General features: G+C 36.6%; 1 protein-coding gene across 5 annotated transcripts in view; it reads left to right on the top strand.

The window, feature by feature from the left end:
• Positions 1-15,955, top strand: part of LOC144972678 (rab11 family-interacting protein 4B-like) — a 113,847-nt gene that overhangs the window by 49,079 nt on the left and 48,813 nt on the right. For 3 of the 5 annotated variants that reach the window (XM_078914191.1, XM_078914190.1, XM_078914192.1), the window contains exon 3: positions 3,806-3,888. In XM_078914191.1, coding sequence (XP_078770317.1) covers positions 3,806-3,888 — 83 coding nt within the window. Of the gene's footprint in view, positions 1-3,805; positions 3,889-13,214; positions 13,562-15,955 lie in introns of those variants that run through there. The other 2 variants (XM_078914194.1, XM_078914193.1) reach the window with 2 other exon arrangements.

The raw sequence follows: 15,955 nt of genomic DNA, 5'->3' as shown, positions 1-15,955 counted from the left end.
CTTTTTTTTTACACAGATTCAGCCGTGTCCGGCTTCGTGTACCACCCACGACAGGACTCGAATGTTACTGATAAATGCCAGAATACGATATTCAGTTTTAAATTTATCATATTATTATTAGATACACGATTGAGACAATCGATCCGTTAACATCTTTTTGTTTTAAAACAGCATGAATCATTCATATTGTCGGAGCCAATAATCATATTATGGAAATATAAATGTAATTCAATATTATATGTGTCATAATAAATGTTAGACATTTCCCACATTGCCAGAACGCTGTTAGAGACGGATATTAATAAATGTGGCAATGTGAAATTGAAATATGGCAAAATGTTGGGATTCCCTGGTCTATATTTAGTCCCGGCTGATTGACCATTACAAAAAGGGTTTATTTCATTGAAGTGAGAACCCACAGAGATTTCTTGCGGTCCTCTAGAGAAAGCTTTTGTTACTCCACGGGGATAGAAATATTAAAAGTCATCTGACCAACACAACTATGAGCTTACTTTAACATTGTTGGTGGAGTCCCGATTGCTCAGTTGGTAGAGAACTCGCTTCACACGCGAAGGGATCAAGATTGATCCAGTGGGCAGTTGAGATTTTTTTTTTTCTGACCCCATGCTCACCCAGCAGTGAAAAGATGTCTGGGTCTGTTAGATCTGACGGAAAGTACTTTGCGATAAACTAGCGTCTTATCCAAAGGTTAGCAGGCAATTGCTATTGCCCGCTTCACGCTAAATAAACTCTAGCTCCATGGGCCTAATGACCCCGAAGAACTTTTTTAAAACATTGTTGTAATGTAGCATTGATAAAAGAGGATGTATTTCGATAACAACAATGAGACCACAATGGTTGGTGTTATCAGACTTGTAAATAAGTCAACGAAGTTTTGTACCAATTGATCTGTTTCACTACAAATTATGGGGGTCCCGATAGCTCGGTTGGTAGAGCACTCGCTTCACACGAAAAAGGAATGTGATCGATCCCGGGCGCAGTCGAATTTTTTTTCTGACCCCCGTCCACCCAGCAGTGAATGGGTAGCTGAGTCTGTAAGATTTGGCGGAAAGTACTATGCGATAGACTAGAGTCCTATTCAAAGGATAGCATGCAATTGCTATTGTCCGTTTCACGCTATAGAAACCGGGATAAATTCGGCTCCATGGGCCGATTGGCTCTGAAGGACTACTACAACTTATATTGTTTTCTCTTCGTATTCTTGAGACAAGCTTCCGTTATGTCTTCAATTTCATCATTGTATAAAATATTAATATGTCCTTTATTTTGACAAATAAAACTGACACATACACGGTCTCGTCCGCACAGTCTCAGATAATATTATTATAACTGAATTTACCTTTTAAATGATACAGCGCGTCTCATTAATATAACTTTCTGACCAGTCGTCATCTCAGAATGGTTATCCCTTGTTCTTCCTGACGTATTTAGGTCATAATATTATACAACAGGTGGTGGGTGGCCTTGTTTTATAAATTGTGATCGTGTAGTATACTTAAACACAATTTAGGAATGTTTTGGGTAGAATACTTTAGTATGTATTAGAAAATCTGTTTTCAACATTACGATCCACATCTAACGTTTTTCGAAGCTATGAAAATTCACTAACATAATATTATATTGTAAATAGTTTTAAATTCTCCCCCTTCTCCCCTCTCTCTCTCTCTCTCTCTCTCTCTCTCTCTCTCTCTCTCTCTCTCTCTCTCTCTCTCTCTCTCTTCTCTCTCTCTATATATTTTTATATATATATATATATATATATATATATATATATATATATATATATATATCGTTCTCTGTTTTTTTCTCTTTCTCTCTTATCCCTCTCTCACTCACACACACACACACACACACACACACACACACACACACACAGCAACACACACTTCCTTCATCACAGCACGAGGTCAATTTTTATAATCCCCTAAAGACTGTCCAATAACAATTCATATCTTGGTGAACCATTAGAACCTATTCAAACAGTCAAATGTCTAACAACGAACAACTACTATTTGGAAGTCTAAACGTCACAAGCGTCACTCCCACTTTGGCAGTTTTAATGCAGATTTTTCAATGGCATTTTATAACATCGTTTGTCATCTGAGCGGATTTAGTTTTTCATTTTCTCCCCAAAACAATTTTTTAAAGTTATGATCGAAAGGTAAATTAACATCTTTTACTTTACTGATCATAACAGTCGGACAAAGACATGGGTACCCTTTCGGACAAGAAAAGGAAAATAAAAACAGAACAAATTCATTTCTACTATTATGTACATCTCACCTAAGTGATGATGATTCAGCAATTTATTCATCTCTCTCTCTCTCTCTCTCTCTCTCTCTCTCTCTCTCTCTCTCTCTCTCTCTCTCTCTCTCTCTCTTCCCCTCTCTCTCCCTCTCTCTTCCTCTCTCTCTCTCTCTCTCTCTCTCTCTCTCTCTCTCTCTCTCTCTCTCCTCTCTCTCTCTCTCTCTCTCTCTCTCAAAGATTTTATCAAGTTAGATTTTCACATCTTGTTTTAGAAAGTATAATACAATTCCCACTTTTCCTGGTCCAAAACGTGAAGTAGATCGAACCTTATCCTGGAACGATATCGTGAAACGGTCGATTGACCCAGGTCCACATCTCCTCTCACGCTTCATTTATCCCAGCTTGTGGTTAATCTTTAGTACCATGTTTCAGCCACACATAGTATCGAAGGCAAGGTGACATGAGGTTCCATATTCTCCATACAAGTTTGCTGATGGTTATTTTATTTTTTTATTTTTTGGGGAGGGCAGAGGGGGGGGGGGGGGGGACTTGTCAAGGCTATTATTTTATTTTACGTCTATAGAAGGAATGAAATTGACGCCACTCAGCTCTTTGTTATTGTTTTTAGACAGTCATTTTAATGATTAGAAGTCACTTAAAAAGTATACCAATCAGACTATTAACGTTAAGGTTACACATAGTTTTGTGTCTTGGTACGTTATATCCGTCTGGCGGATGTTGTGAGTATTTTACATAATCGCATAGTATCGAAATTAGATGATGCGTTTTAACACGGTTTAATGTATCGGAATGTGGCTATGTGGTCTTGGGGTATACACTCGTCTTCGGATCGGAAGGTCCAGGGTTCGAGTCCCATTCTTAGTGGCGCATAGTTGAGTTCTTGGAAAAGACTCTTTACTTATATTCTCTCATTGTACTCAGGTGTGAAATGAGTACCCCCCACTTCCCTATAAATAGTAACGCGTAATGAAATCATGTTTACAATAATAATTTGTGACGTCAGATTGGGTGGAATCATGACTGTTTTCCCATCCAAATCTTCCAAACATAATACCGGTTCGACACGGTAGGGTACATTTTAAGTTTGTGAATTCAAAAATTAGAGGTGCCTAAATGAGCCAATAAGATGGAGAGAAAGATAAAGTGAGTAAATGTGACTCGTAAGGGAACAACATAAAACAAACGACGTTTTGGCCTTTGGCCTTTTTCGGATAAACACGAAATATGTTATATGTACTACATTGTGATAATAGTTAAAACATTATAGATAAAATGCGTGTGTGTTTGTGTGTGTGTGTGTTCGCGCGCGCGCGCGTGTGTGTGTGTGTGTGTGTGTGTGTGTGTGTACGTGCAAGGGAATGAAAGAGACTTGACATTTCATCCCATTACTCTCTCTCTCTCTCTCTCTCTCTCTCTCTCTCTCTCTCTCTCTCTCATTCCCATTTACTCACTTTATCTCTCTCTCCAAGTTTGTGAATTGTTTGGTTGACCCCAATTCATCATGTATCATCCCCAGCCCACCGGCCGTCCTTCCAGAGCAGTGTCAGTGAGGAGACCCTTGTACCGTTGGATATCGCTGGAGATCTGAGCGTGCTTGAGGTCAGTAAGGATGGGATTTGGATCGTTTTATTTTATTTAAGCCTGATATTCTTCTGCTTCTTCCTCGTCGTTCTCTCTCTATATATCTATCTCTGTCTGTCTGTCCGTCTCTCTCTCTCTCTCTCTCTCTCTCTCTCTCTCTCTCTCTCTCTTTCTCTCTCTCCCTCTCTCTTCCCCCCCCCTTCTCTCTTTCTCTCTCTCTCTCTCTCTCTCTCTCTCTCTCTCTCTCTCTCTCTCTCTCTATCTATCTATCTATCTATCTATCTATCTATCTATCTATCTATCTATCTATCTCGTTACATCAAATCTATCTACATAAAATGCAATCAGATGACAGTATCATTAGGACAGCTTGGTTTCACGAAGCGTAGGATTGCAATGATTAATTTCGAAATTTAATCCAAAGGATGACAGAATCTTTGCTAGATTATATTTCTCCGATCGATATGACTTATATAAATCGATTTTTTTATTCTTGCCACCTACGATGTAAAAACGATAAAATAAATGAATATTCATTTCTGTTTCTTTTTTTATTATTATTATTAGTATTATTGTTTGTTTTGTTTTGTTTTGTTCGAACTTATCATACGCGCAAAGGCTCATTTTTTGCCGTGGGGAATCATCGCAATCAGCACAACAACAGTCTGAATACACGATGTCACATGAATATCACTCGACTCACGTGTGAATGACTATTTGGTTCTAGGCAGGGACGTTTTTGTTTTTGGTAAAGATTGTTAGTACGAGAGGACACCTAACATGTGACTGGTAATGTTTAAATTGGAAATATGGCCTGCCCGGTAAAGAGAAAATGAAACATTATGAAGGGCTTAAAGCATGGTAAATCCACCTAAATGATGTATATAGAATGGTGTATCTATGTTTATAACTGGGTAATGTAAATGTTGCTGCTCGAACCTCGAAGAAATAAATAACAAAGTTAAATTGAATGTAAGCTTCAATTTGATATACGAAAACAGATAAAATGGACGTTTCGGGTTTGCCCTTTATCAACAAAACAGAATGAATGAAACACTACAGACACCAAATTATCTCATTCGTCTGTAGTGTTTCATTCATCCTGTTTTGTTAATAAAAGGGAAACCCGAAACGTCCATTTTATCTATTTTCGTATATTAAATTGAAGCTTACATTCAATTTCACATTGTTAACTAAATTTAAAACAGACGTCCACAACAGTGGTATAAATTGTTGTGTGTCCTCTTTTCTTAAATGCTTTCTACGTCGTCACGTGCCCAGCTGATTGGACAAGCCACAACATCTGTTCAAACATTGGCTCTCGCTTTAAAAAAAAAAAAAAAAAAGATTGCTGAACCATTCACATTGACACATATACATATATATATATAATATATATATATTATATATATATTTATATATAATATATATATATTGCGAGCATAAAATTATGGAGTACGGTAAACCTGTTTTGTCTTGATGCTCTATAGTAGCACAACTCTATTTATGGATCCATTGTTTGTAAAATCGCTCATCATGAACACTTTATAATGTCAGAAAATTCGATGGATCCGCGTCGTATGTAGAAAGCATGTCGTAGTCCGGAATTAATCCTCTCAGGTCCCAGATTCGAACACAGTTGAAGACCACCCGGGAGAAAAGGGCACATGTTACAACATCAAATGTTATGAGTTATGCCTCTTGGTATATCGTTCATAAATTAATCATCTTCTACTACTAAGAAATGTCACTTTTCCAAAACATTCTCACAATTCTTGAATCATAAAATTTAATGAAATAACAGAGGTGTAGACATGTACAAGAAATTTATGCAATACTTACTGTGAGTAAAGTGTGGGTTAATAAAATCCTGAAATCGTAGGGTTAATGTCCAAGTTAATATGAAAACATGAATGTACAGAAGGACACCAATACCGTGATAAAGGGGTAAAAACCCAAATCAATTCAGAGTTTTTTAAAAACCTTCCAAATTAAAAATTATGTTTCCTCAAACCCGAGTCAGTGTGACAGTGTCTTTTTTTTTAATTGATTTTACCCTGCGTTTCGTGTTACATCTATCAATATATACCTGTTTGCAATCAATTATGGGAAAAGACAATAACAGGTGATCGCTACTCCTTCAACAGATTGCCAGTCTATCTATGTGTGTTTGTTTTTTTGTTTTTTGTTTTCAATAATTATAATTTAGATCTAACCCCCAAATCAGTGATAGTGGGCAGAAAAAAAAGAGGGGGGGGGGGGCGGCGTTTGAAAACCTCGAAGTCATACGGATTCGAAACAGGTCAAACTGTATTTGAATTGAATGCTTCCTCGTTGGGCTGCCGTGATTCCCCTTTCTGTTAAGAACCAACATTTAAATCAGTTACGTTCCTACAGAAACTGAGATAACTTTGTTAATTATAGGCTTTTAATTCACTTGTGAACGACTGAATGAATATCCTGTGATCAATTTCATCCGTGCGGAAAGTAAATAACTCATTAAAGAATGATGAAACGATGCTCAATCAACGCGTGACTCGGGATGTTCTCGTTTGGTTTCGTCTTTTAGTCAATGTTTACAACAGCGAAGTTTACTTGTCAGGGGAAGGAACTGTGTAAAATAAAGTGTTTCATTTATTTCTCAGGGTTCTCTCCCATGATTACACAGATTTCAAAAAGCGAATACTCGGTAAAACTTCATGTGACTTAGTTGTGCATAGATCACTCAGTGCATCCGCCAGAAACAATTTTTACCTGTCTGATGTAACAGGAACAGGTCGTTAACTGTATTTTATAAAGTTTGCATTGAGTGCTATTTTTTACTCGTCTGTGGGAGCCGTGATGTGATGTGAGGGATAAGATAAACAGAGTCAATTTTATAACTCATTCCCATGACTTGAATCAGAGAACGTACTCTGCTTGAATTGATCACGGGAAGATGGATGTATGCTTCTAATCTTTCTTCCGTCTTGTAGAATTTCTTCTCACTAGTGCTTCTTAAGTGTTATCATTTTGTTAGTTGTAGGCGAACATCTTACTCTTTTCACAGGACCTGTATTACCATAAATATCCCAAGCACCTTCCAATTTTAATTAAGCAACAAACAAAACAACATTAGCTTTTGTAATGCGCAATATCCACTAAACTTACCCAAAGCAAGTGGTTCCTAACCAACAGTAACCCTTAACATGTAGACAAGACATGACGCCAACACGGCTATTTTAACTTCTTTCTGGTTTTTTTTTTTTTTTTTTTTTTTTTTTTTTTTTTTTTTTTTTACAGTGACTACGCTGTTTATGGCCAGTTACTCATTTTACACCTGAATGCGGTGAGGGAATGTGAGTAAAGAGTCTTTTCCTCGGACTCAATTTTGCGCCACCAAGAGCGGGACTCAAACGGGAGTTTACGGGTGCGAAGGCTAGTGTCATAATTTGTCATAATATTACAACAACACGACAAAGCCGCACGTGAAGTATAGATGCCTTATTTTCTTGAATCAATTAATTGTATAGTTCGGACAGCCTGCCGATCGTTATTCTTAAACTTTAAAACGGTATGGTCGAAATACAATGCAGGCAAAGTATTTGTAACTATATATGTATATACTTTACTGATTGGGTCATTATTTCTTTGACATGTTTGTCCAAATAATTTGCACATGCTTGTTGAAATAAAGAAACGAAAACAAGAGCATAATAAAGGTCATTTCTTCATCTTATCGGGCCATTAAGGCTTTTCGGCGATTGGTACTGATATGTATTTGTACAGTTACTGGTCGTTGTGTTATGACTTGAGGCCAGGATATCCCAATAAGAATAACTGGAGCATGACATGAGATGACGCACATACACACACAGCCATCCTAGTTTGGTTTTATGAGAAAACGGTAGGGGCTGTCTGAAGCCGGTGATCGTAAAATACTAACGAAAGAGTGAAAATGGAGAGGCTTCGTATGGGAACAAAACAGACAATGGACGTTTCGGGTACAAACCCTTCGTCAGCACAACAATACACAAATTAACGTGGAAAACAAATAAAATATAATGCAAAATAACTTGTATCAGCTGTACTCAATGGAGTCCATTGTCTGTTTTGTTCCCATACGAAGTCTCTCCATTTTCACTCTTTCGTTAGTATTTGGTTTTTATGGATGCTACAAACTTTGCCAACATAACTCTATTATAAAAAGTAATTTACTTTTATCTAAACAAAAACGGACTAGATGCTGTACGCGTATCTCTCTCTCTCTCTCTCTCTCTCTCTCTCTCTCTCTCTCTTTCAGTTCTCATCCCCCACTCCTCTCTCATTTTCTTCATCTCTCTCATCCCACTCCTCTCTCTCTCTCTCTCTCTCTCTCTCTCTCTCTCTCTTTCTCTCTCTCTTCCTACCTACCTATCTATCCATCTCTCCCATTTGATGTCTATTGAGTATTTTGTTCGCAAATTATTTTCATTTCTCAACGCGTGGCACACAATTGAATTAATTTATCCCAGGTTCGTTTCTTTTGCTTTTCGTGAACCTTGTTCGAGTAGTTTATGCTGCTATTTCTGGAGTAAAAGACCTTTACTGTAATGAGTCATGTCCTATACAGTGCAAAGTTATTGTGTATCTATACAAAGCGTGTAGAATGTAAAGTACACATTTAGCACTAACAGCAATCAATACCCCGAAAGCGCCCACCATAGATGTAACGATAAACTTAAACAATTTCATGAATAAACACATTGAACAAATAAAGGGACGTCATTCAGTTCTTTGTTATTAGTTTTAAACCGTCTCTTGGGTGATTCGTAGTTCTCGCTAAATTATCTCAGTTAAATGTTATACATTAAAGGGTTTGTTTACACATGTTTTTATATATTGGAACGATTGATCTGGTGGGCAGAAATGGTGAGTAGTTTACTTTTAAAGCGCGTACTATCAACACAGACAGGGATCAACAGATCGCTAGGTCAGTAGTTAGAGAGATAACCAAATAGGCCTGTCGTGATGTTTTGAGTGTAAGGACACTTTCCTCATTAAAAACAGTCGATATAATCTTTTTTATATATAAATGGTCAAATACATCCAAAGTTGTGTTCTTGGGTAAGTAAGTTAAACATTATCCCACTTGATTCAGATGTGAATAATTATCTGACTATAGTCAGTGACGTCATACGTGCCATTTGTTTCAGATAGCATGCAAGGGAAAGACATGAAGCGTTGTAAAGCGCATGAAGCAAGTTGAATGGAAATATTTTATCTAAATGTTCATATTTCTTATGTATCATTTATTTATTATTGATTTAAAGAGCATTTTTGGCCTTTGATTTCAATGGTCCTGTGGTATCACACTCGCTTTCGGATCGGAAGGTCCTAGGTTCGAGTTTGATCCTTGGAAAGGGCTGTTTTAATCACATTCTCTCACCGTACTCAGGTGTAAAATGAGTACCTGGCCGTTAACAGCGTTGTCTTTGTTCTTCTTTGGAAGAAAATGTAATATAGCCTAACAGGCGTCATGTCTCGTTCTACATATTACGTGCTACTGTTGGTCAGGGACCGTTTGAAAGCGCTTTGATCACGTTTAGTGGAAGTAGATATTGCCCTATATACAAATGTATTTTAAAAAGCCCAATTTTTGTGATTTTTAAATATTTTTTTAATTTAAGAAAATATTCAGATTCTTTTAAAAAGTAGATAAGATAAATTAATAGTTGGCACAATAAGTAAGTAAGGAAAGTGTGATATGTGTTTTGATGAAATGTAAGCAATATAATGTCAGTGTATCGAGTATAAATCCACATGTTGACATAAGCTTTATAAAGGCATTTGTAGGTAAGTAAGGTTTTGACTTGGGGCCATAGGTTTGTAACTTTGCAAAGTAACTTGAAGATCGAGAGAAAGATAGGTCATCAACGAATACGTTAGTGTTGAGAATGGATTCACTCAGTTTTCGAATTGTTGTTTTATTGATCATTGTTAGTTGTTGATTCCTTGAATAATTGATTGATTTTAATTTAGCGGACGATTGATTTACCGATTCATATGTTGACGAAGAAAAACACTCATAGACCAACTGAAGGGCTTCACTAACCTAACAATCCAAGAGCTGTTTGAAAAAGCAAGAGACAGGGAGGAATGGAGAGAGATAATTCATGCAGTATCCGAAGCCTGGACCAGGCATGGAACCTAAAGAAGAAGAAGATGTTGACGACCCGACAGCGACACGTGCTTGCAGCATCACAAAAATATGAAGGAACACTGATATTAAAGTACTGGGGATGTGTGTGCGGGTGTTGGGGGGGGGGGGGGTCAAATGATGTGTTCTTATTGGTGCTAGCGTTTAGGTAAAATACTCATGATATCCGCCAGCTGGATATAACGTCCTAACACAAATCTATGTATATCCTTAAACGTTTATAGACTGATTGATATAATTTAGGGAGAACGAATCACCAAATGGCATGTCTCAAAACAATGACAAAGAGCTGAGTGACGTCAATTCGGTTCCTTCTATAACCCAAATTCATTGTAATGGAAATACTCGCAAACCAATGCAAATATTATCCACGAAGCCACAAATGCGTTCGGCTAACATGCCTGCAAAAATGTACACGTAAGGGTAAATATTAAACATATCTAACGGTTTTACATATTATTTAGCTTATCTTTTTTTTTTTTTTTTTTTTTGTTCCGTACCGAACAACTTTTTGAAAACAATAATAATAATAATAATAATAATAATAATAATAATAATAATAATAATAATAATAATAAATAATAATAATAATAATAATAATAATAATACATGGCATTTATATCACGCATTTACATCACTGATCAAGTGTAGTTTATTCAAAACTACGAAAGTATACACAAGAGATAGGGTATGAGATACAAACAGTAAACAGAGATTGGTGGGTTATTGAATATATCCGACTATAACAGTAACAGACAGCATTCTTGGCCCACGTATCCGCCTACGTACTCTACCGTTATTATATTATTCATGTACGTTTTCGGCCTAAATATGACAAAACGTTTTTTTTAAACTAGACATTTCTCACTTCTGAAATCGATTAATTTTCACGACCCTCAACTCACCAAAGAGTTTTCTTTTAAGTCACAGAGCTAAGTACGTTTGACAAGTTTAAGGCCATAATTTTAGCTGAATTTATCGACATCTGAAGTATATTAAAAATTATGTCCAAAATGGAAAAATGCGTTTTGTCAGTGTACGGCAATATTCGTTTGTTGCCGGTTTGTTGTCACTCAGTCCGCGAAGAAATCCAGTTTGACGCGTTTCATTAATAGTTGTGATCGTGAAGTTATTGCATTTCCGTGCTGGTCGATAATAGATAATAAATTTGTAGTTTGTAGTTTGTGGTTTGTAATTAAAGTAGCCGCGATGTGTTAGTTTGTGTTTTTGCTAATATATTTATTTTAAAAACAAACTGTGGTTCTTTTCTTATACACTTTACTTTATTATTGATGTGCATGTACTGTTCTTATGGATTATCAATTCTTGTTTTAAATAGTTTTAAGACAAATCGATAGGGCTGTGTAGTTTGTTCCATCGTACTTACACCGGTTTGTTGTGAGATACCTGTAATGTTATATATATATATATCTATATATATTCGAATTCGATTTCCGTATATCAATTAGTTGTTCCCTGTTTCAGTGGTTGGAAACTGATTTTTTATGATTCAAGTAGATATGATATTTAATTCAACACTGTTTGGGCATTGAAGATATTAAACAATAAGTTATACCAACACAGAATATATTTGATTTCTATTCTGTAATTTAATAATGTCTTTTAAGGTTAAATTATTTCTGAATTATGTAGTCGTTTGGAGTCGTCATGTTCAGGATTTGGTGCTTGTTCCGGTGTCTGTATCGCTAGACAACTTTGCTTTTTTTTCAGTGTAGGAAAAAAAAATTGTGTATAAATTTATAATCGACAGATTGAATAGTTTTGAGAAGCCCCTCTTCAATCCTTTCCTACCACTGGGATAGGACGCAAGTCTATCGCCTGGTACTTTCAGATTATTATAACTCATACCCAGCTACTCAACTTCTGAGTTCACATTAGTTCATACATGGCCCATTTGCGTGTGAATCGATCGGGGCTATCTTGATTTTGCCTCAATTTTGAGCAATGAAAACATTATGTTTTCCTTTCTGAATTCTCATTCACTTTCACCTATTTTCCAGTTCGCGTGTCATTTTTGTTATACCGGAGCTAAGAGGATTAAATCAAAACGTTCTTTACATTATACAGTTATGTCAGACAGCAGACAGTTTGTTGTGTTCTTGAGTCTAAACTGGGGAAAAATATGATACTTTCAGATTACATTTTATAGAATGTCTTAATTCTTTATTCAGTATTAACCAATTAGCTGCCGCACTCTGAAAAAACACGTATAAAAAATAGCCAGAAAATTCGTTCTTTCAAATGTCGATTGATTTGAATGATTCCCTTCTTGGCAAAAACTCTCAAACCTCGCGAAATCCCAGATGGATAATTTATTTTGCAAAGATGAGGGTCAATTAAATCGATCGATATTATTCGAAGGATGAGTTCTCTGGCCAAATTTTTAAATACGAGTTGTTGTTATTTTTTTATTTGTTTCTTTCTATTTTCAGAGTATTGCAGTTAACTGGCTAAGCTAACCGCTCATCTTTTTAATTACTGGATAATCATAGTCTGTAATGAAATGTTACTAGGCAGATTACTATATAGATTATATGGACAATCTTAAGGATTGTGGTTAATTGATAACACTGGTTTTTGATTCAAATTCTAAACTATAGAGCAGACTAATTATTCACACCGTGAGCCATTTTTCAACATCTACGTTTTTACCCTTAAAGATCTGGAAAAAAAGTGTGTATGAAACAGTGCCAGACAAGACAAGAAAGAAAAATACACACACACACACACACGCACGCACACATACACACACATACACAGACACACACATACACACACATACACACACACTCACACACACACACGCACACACGACACATACACATACACACACATACACACAGACACACACTCACGCACACATACACACACATGCACACACATATACACATACACACACACATACACACACACACATACACACACACACACACACACACACAAACCATCAACATAAAATCAGCCTGTCTCGACTGCCTTCACTCCCCAGTCGATGCAGGTTCATTTTTAGCACGTTTTTTTTTTAAATTTTTAAATTTAATTTTTCTTTCTTGCTTTGTCTGGCACTATTTCATCCACACCTTTGTTTTCGGATCATTATCTTACACCAGTGCCTGTACCCTAATTTGTCACGTTTCTACGCTTAGATAATTACAGCCCTCTGTCTTCCACTTACGTTACTGGATTACTGTATATATTATGCATGTTTATTCAAGACGGAATCGTGTCAGTTCCATCAGTCTCCACTTGTCTGCATCTTGAATGAAGGGGGTGTTTGAGTCGAGTGTGTCTAGTGTATCTATCTATGTGCTGGGCGGTCTTAGGTAAAGAAGAGAAGCTAGAGAAGAAAAGAAAAAAAAAGATAAACTTGGCACCGTGCTCTACACTCTACACGCTATAAATAAATAATGCGTTGTTGCTGTGTCTGTGTTGTGTTTTCGTATCGACACGATGCCAAACCCTGGGAGAATTAATGATCCTCAATCGAATACGGTAGGTCCATTTAAGTTAATTGAAACCAGACTTCGATTTATTTTTTATGTTATATATATATATATATATATATATATATATATATATATATATATATATATATATATATATATATATATATATATATTTGTTTATTTATACATTTGAATATTGCGTCTTTGTTATGATCGTTAAAAACGACCTGTACATATATGCAGGCCTGACATCCGAACCCACTTATGGGCCAAGTTTAACATTGTTGTTAATGGACAATATATTGCACGTCATTTTTTTTTTTAGACTTCCATTACAACATAAGGACGTGGGTTATCAGACCTGCAAATAAGTGCACGTCAGTTGAAACCATAGCATCTTCAATAATGCAAATGTTGCTGATTGAAGCTCAAAGAAGTAAAAAAAAAAACAGCTTAAAAAATTGAATAGATTCTTCAATTCAATATTCAAAGACAAATGATGTGGAGGTTTCGAGTTCGCCATTCAAAACATTAAGTATGAGACTCGAAATACGACAGTGAAATGAGCCGAAACGCCAAATCCTTTATCTTTCTATGCCATTGTTTCATTGTTATTTATTCTCTGCTTCTTTGTGGAAAGTACTTGGTTAAAAAGTTGTAGTAATCCCTTAATCTATAGATAGAACGAAATTGACGTCACTCAGCTTATTATTTTTAGCCAGCCATTTTTATGTCATTGTATTCATCAGAAAATTAACGTTTACGGTTACACATTGTTTTGTGTGTTGGTACGTTATAGATAGAATGAAATTGACGTCACTCGGGTCTTTATTATTGTTTTTTGCCATCCACGTTTAGGTGTAATTCTCACTAAAACTGTATTAACCAGACTATAAAAGTTCATGGTTGCACATAGTTTTGTGTGTTGGTCAGCTATAGTCCCGGGTGGCAATGTTGTGAGTTTCTTAGCCAAGCGCACACTATCTATATCCGACTGTCGGATGTTGTGAGTTGTTTTTTTTTAAACTAAACGATAGCATCAGTAAAAGGAACGAAGTTGACATCATTCAGGTCTTTGTTATTGTTTTTAGCCATATTAATGATACATTCTCACTAAAGCATATCAATCAGACGATAACACGTTTAAGATGACGCATAGTTTTGTATGTAGGTACGTTATATCCAGCTGGCGGATGTTGTGAGTATTTCACCAAAACGTATATCAATACCATGAATGGTCATTTCGTGTTGTCTGTTTTTTAAGATACGTCACATTTATTGCCGTGTCTGCTTCTCTGTGTTGTACAGTGTTTATTCATGGGTTTAGGGGTTGTTGACACGGGTATTCAGACACACCCCCTTATTATAGGTCGTAGAACTAAAACCTCCCCCGCTCTGTCATTATTCAATTCAATGTACAATCTACAATTCGCACAGTGACAAAACACTTTTTTTATTGGCTGGAAAAAAAATTCACATATTGATAAAGTAAAAAAAAACAAAAAACAAACAAAAACTTGAGCTTTTATATAGAGCAATATCCACTAAACGTGCTCAAAGCGCTTTACAAGGGGTCCCTGACCAACAGCAACACGTAACAGTGTAGAAGAGACATGACACCTGTTAGGCGATATTACAATTTTTCGGACAGAGCAACGCTGTTAACGGCCAGGTACTCATTTTACACCTGAGTACGGTGAGAGAATGTGAGTAAAGACCTTTTCCAGGGAATCAACTATGCGCCGAGCGAGCCGACAGGACCTCCGACAACGTTCATACACTAGACCCATACCGGTAGATATTGAGCCCCCCCCCCCCCCCCCCCCCCCCCTTTCCGGTGTCAGCCTTATACTGCTTGCCTAAAAAGATTTTGAAATTTCGCCAAAATCTGATCCTTCACAAATTCGATCGATTACATGACCCACATATTGGCACAACCTCAAACCTGCGACCTCAAGGAATCCCAGCCCCAGTTGAGATTTGGCAATGAAGTCGTGTAATCGATCGAATTTTGAAGCGAGTTTCGGCCAAAATTTTACCTACGTGTTGTGTGTGTGTTGTGTGTGTGTGTGTGTGTGTGTGTGTGTGTGTGTGTTTGTTTTTGTTTTGTTTTTTTTGTTTTTTTTTTTTGGGGGGGGGGGGTAGCTTTTTTTTTGTTTTGTTTGATTTTGTTGTATAGTATAACTCAAATCCTTCCCTGTCATTATTCAACTCCATGTACAATTCCTACAGTGACTAAACACTTAAGTACGGCTTTGTGATCTTGTGGTATCGACACTAGCCTTCCGGTCAGTAGGTCCAAGGTTTGAGTTCCGCTCTGACCTGCTCAAAGTGTGAGTCCTTGGGAAAGGCTCTTAATTCACATTTTCTCACCGTACTCAAATGTCAAATGTGTACCCGACTGTTAAAGCATTATCTCATTGTGGAAAAAAATTGTAAT

The sequence above is a fragment of the Berghia stephanieae genome, chromosome 5 (assembly GCF_034508935.2).
Source record: "Berghia stephanieae isolate SIO BIC M18660-M18661 chromosome 5, UCSD_Bste_1.3, whole genome shotgun sequence".
In the NCBI taxonomy this organism is placed as follows: domain Eukaryota; kingdom Metazoa; phylum Mollusca; class Gastropoda; order Nudibranchia; family Aeolidiidae; genus Berghia; species Berghia stephanieae.
Note: the sequence above shows the minus strand (reverse complement) of the source record. Positions and strands in the feature narration are given on the sequence as shown.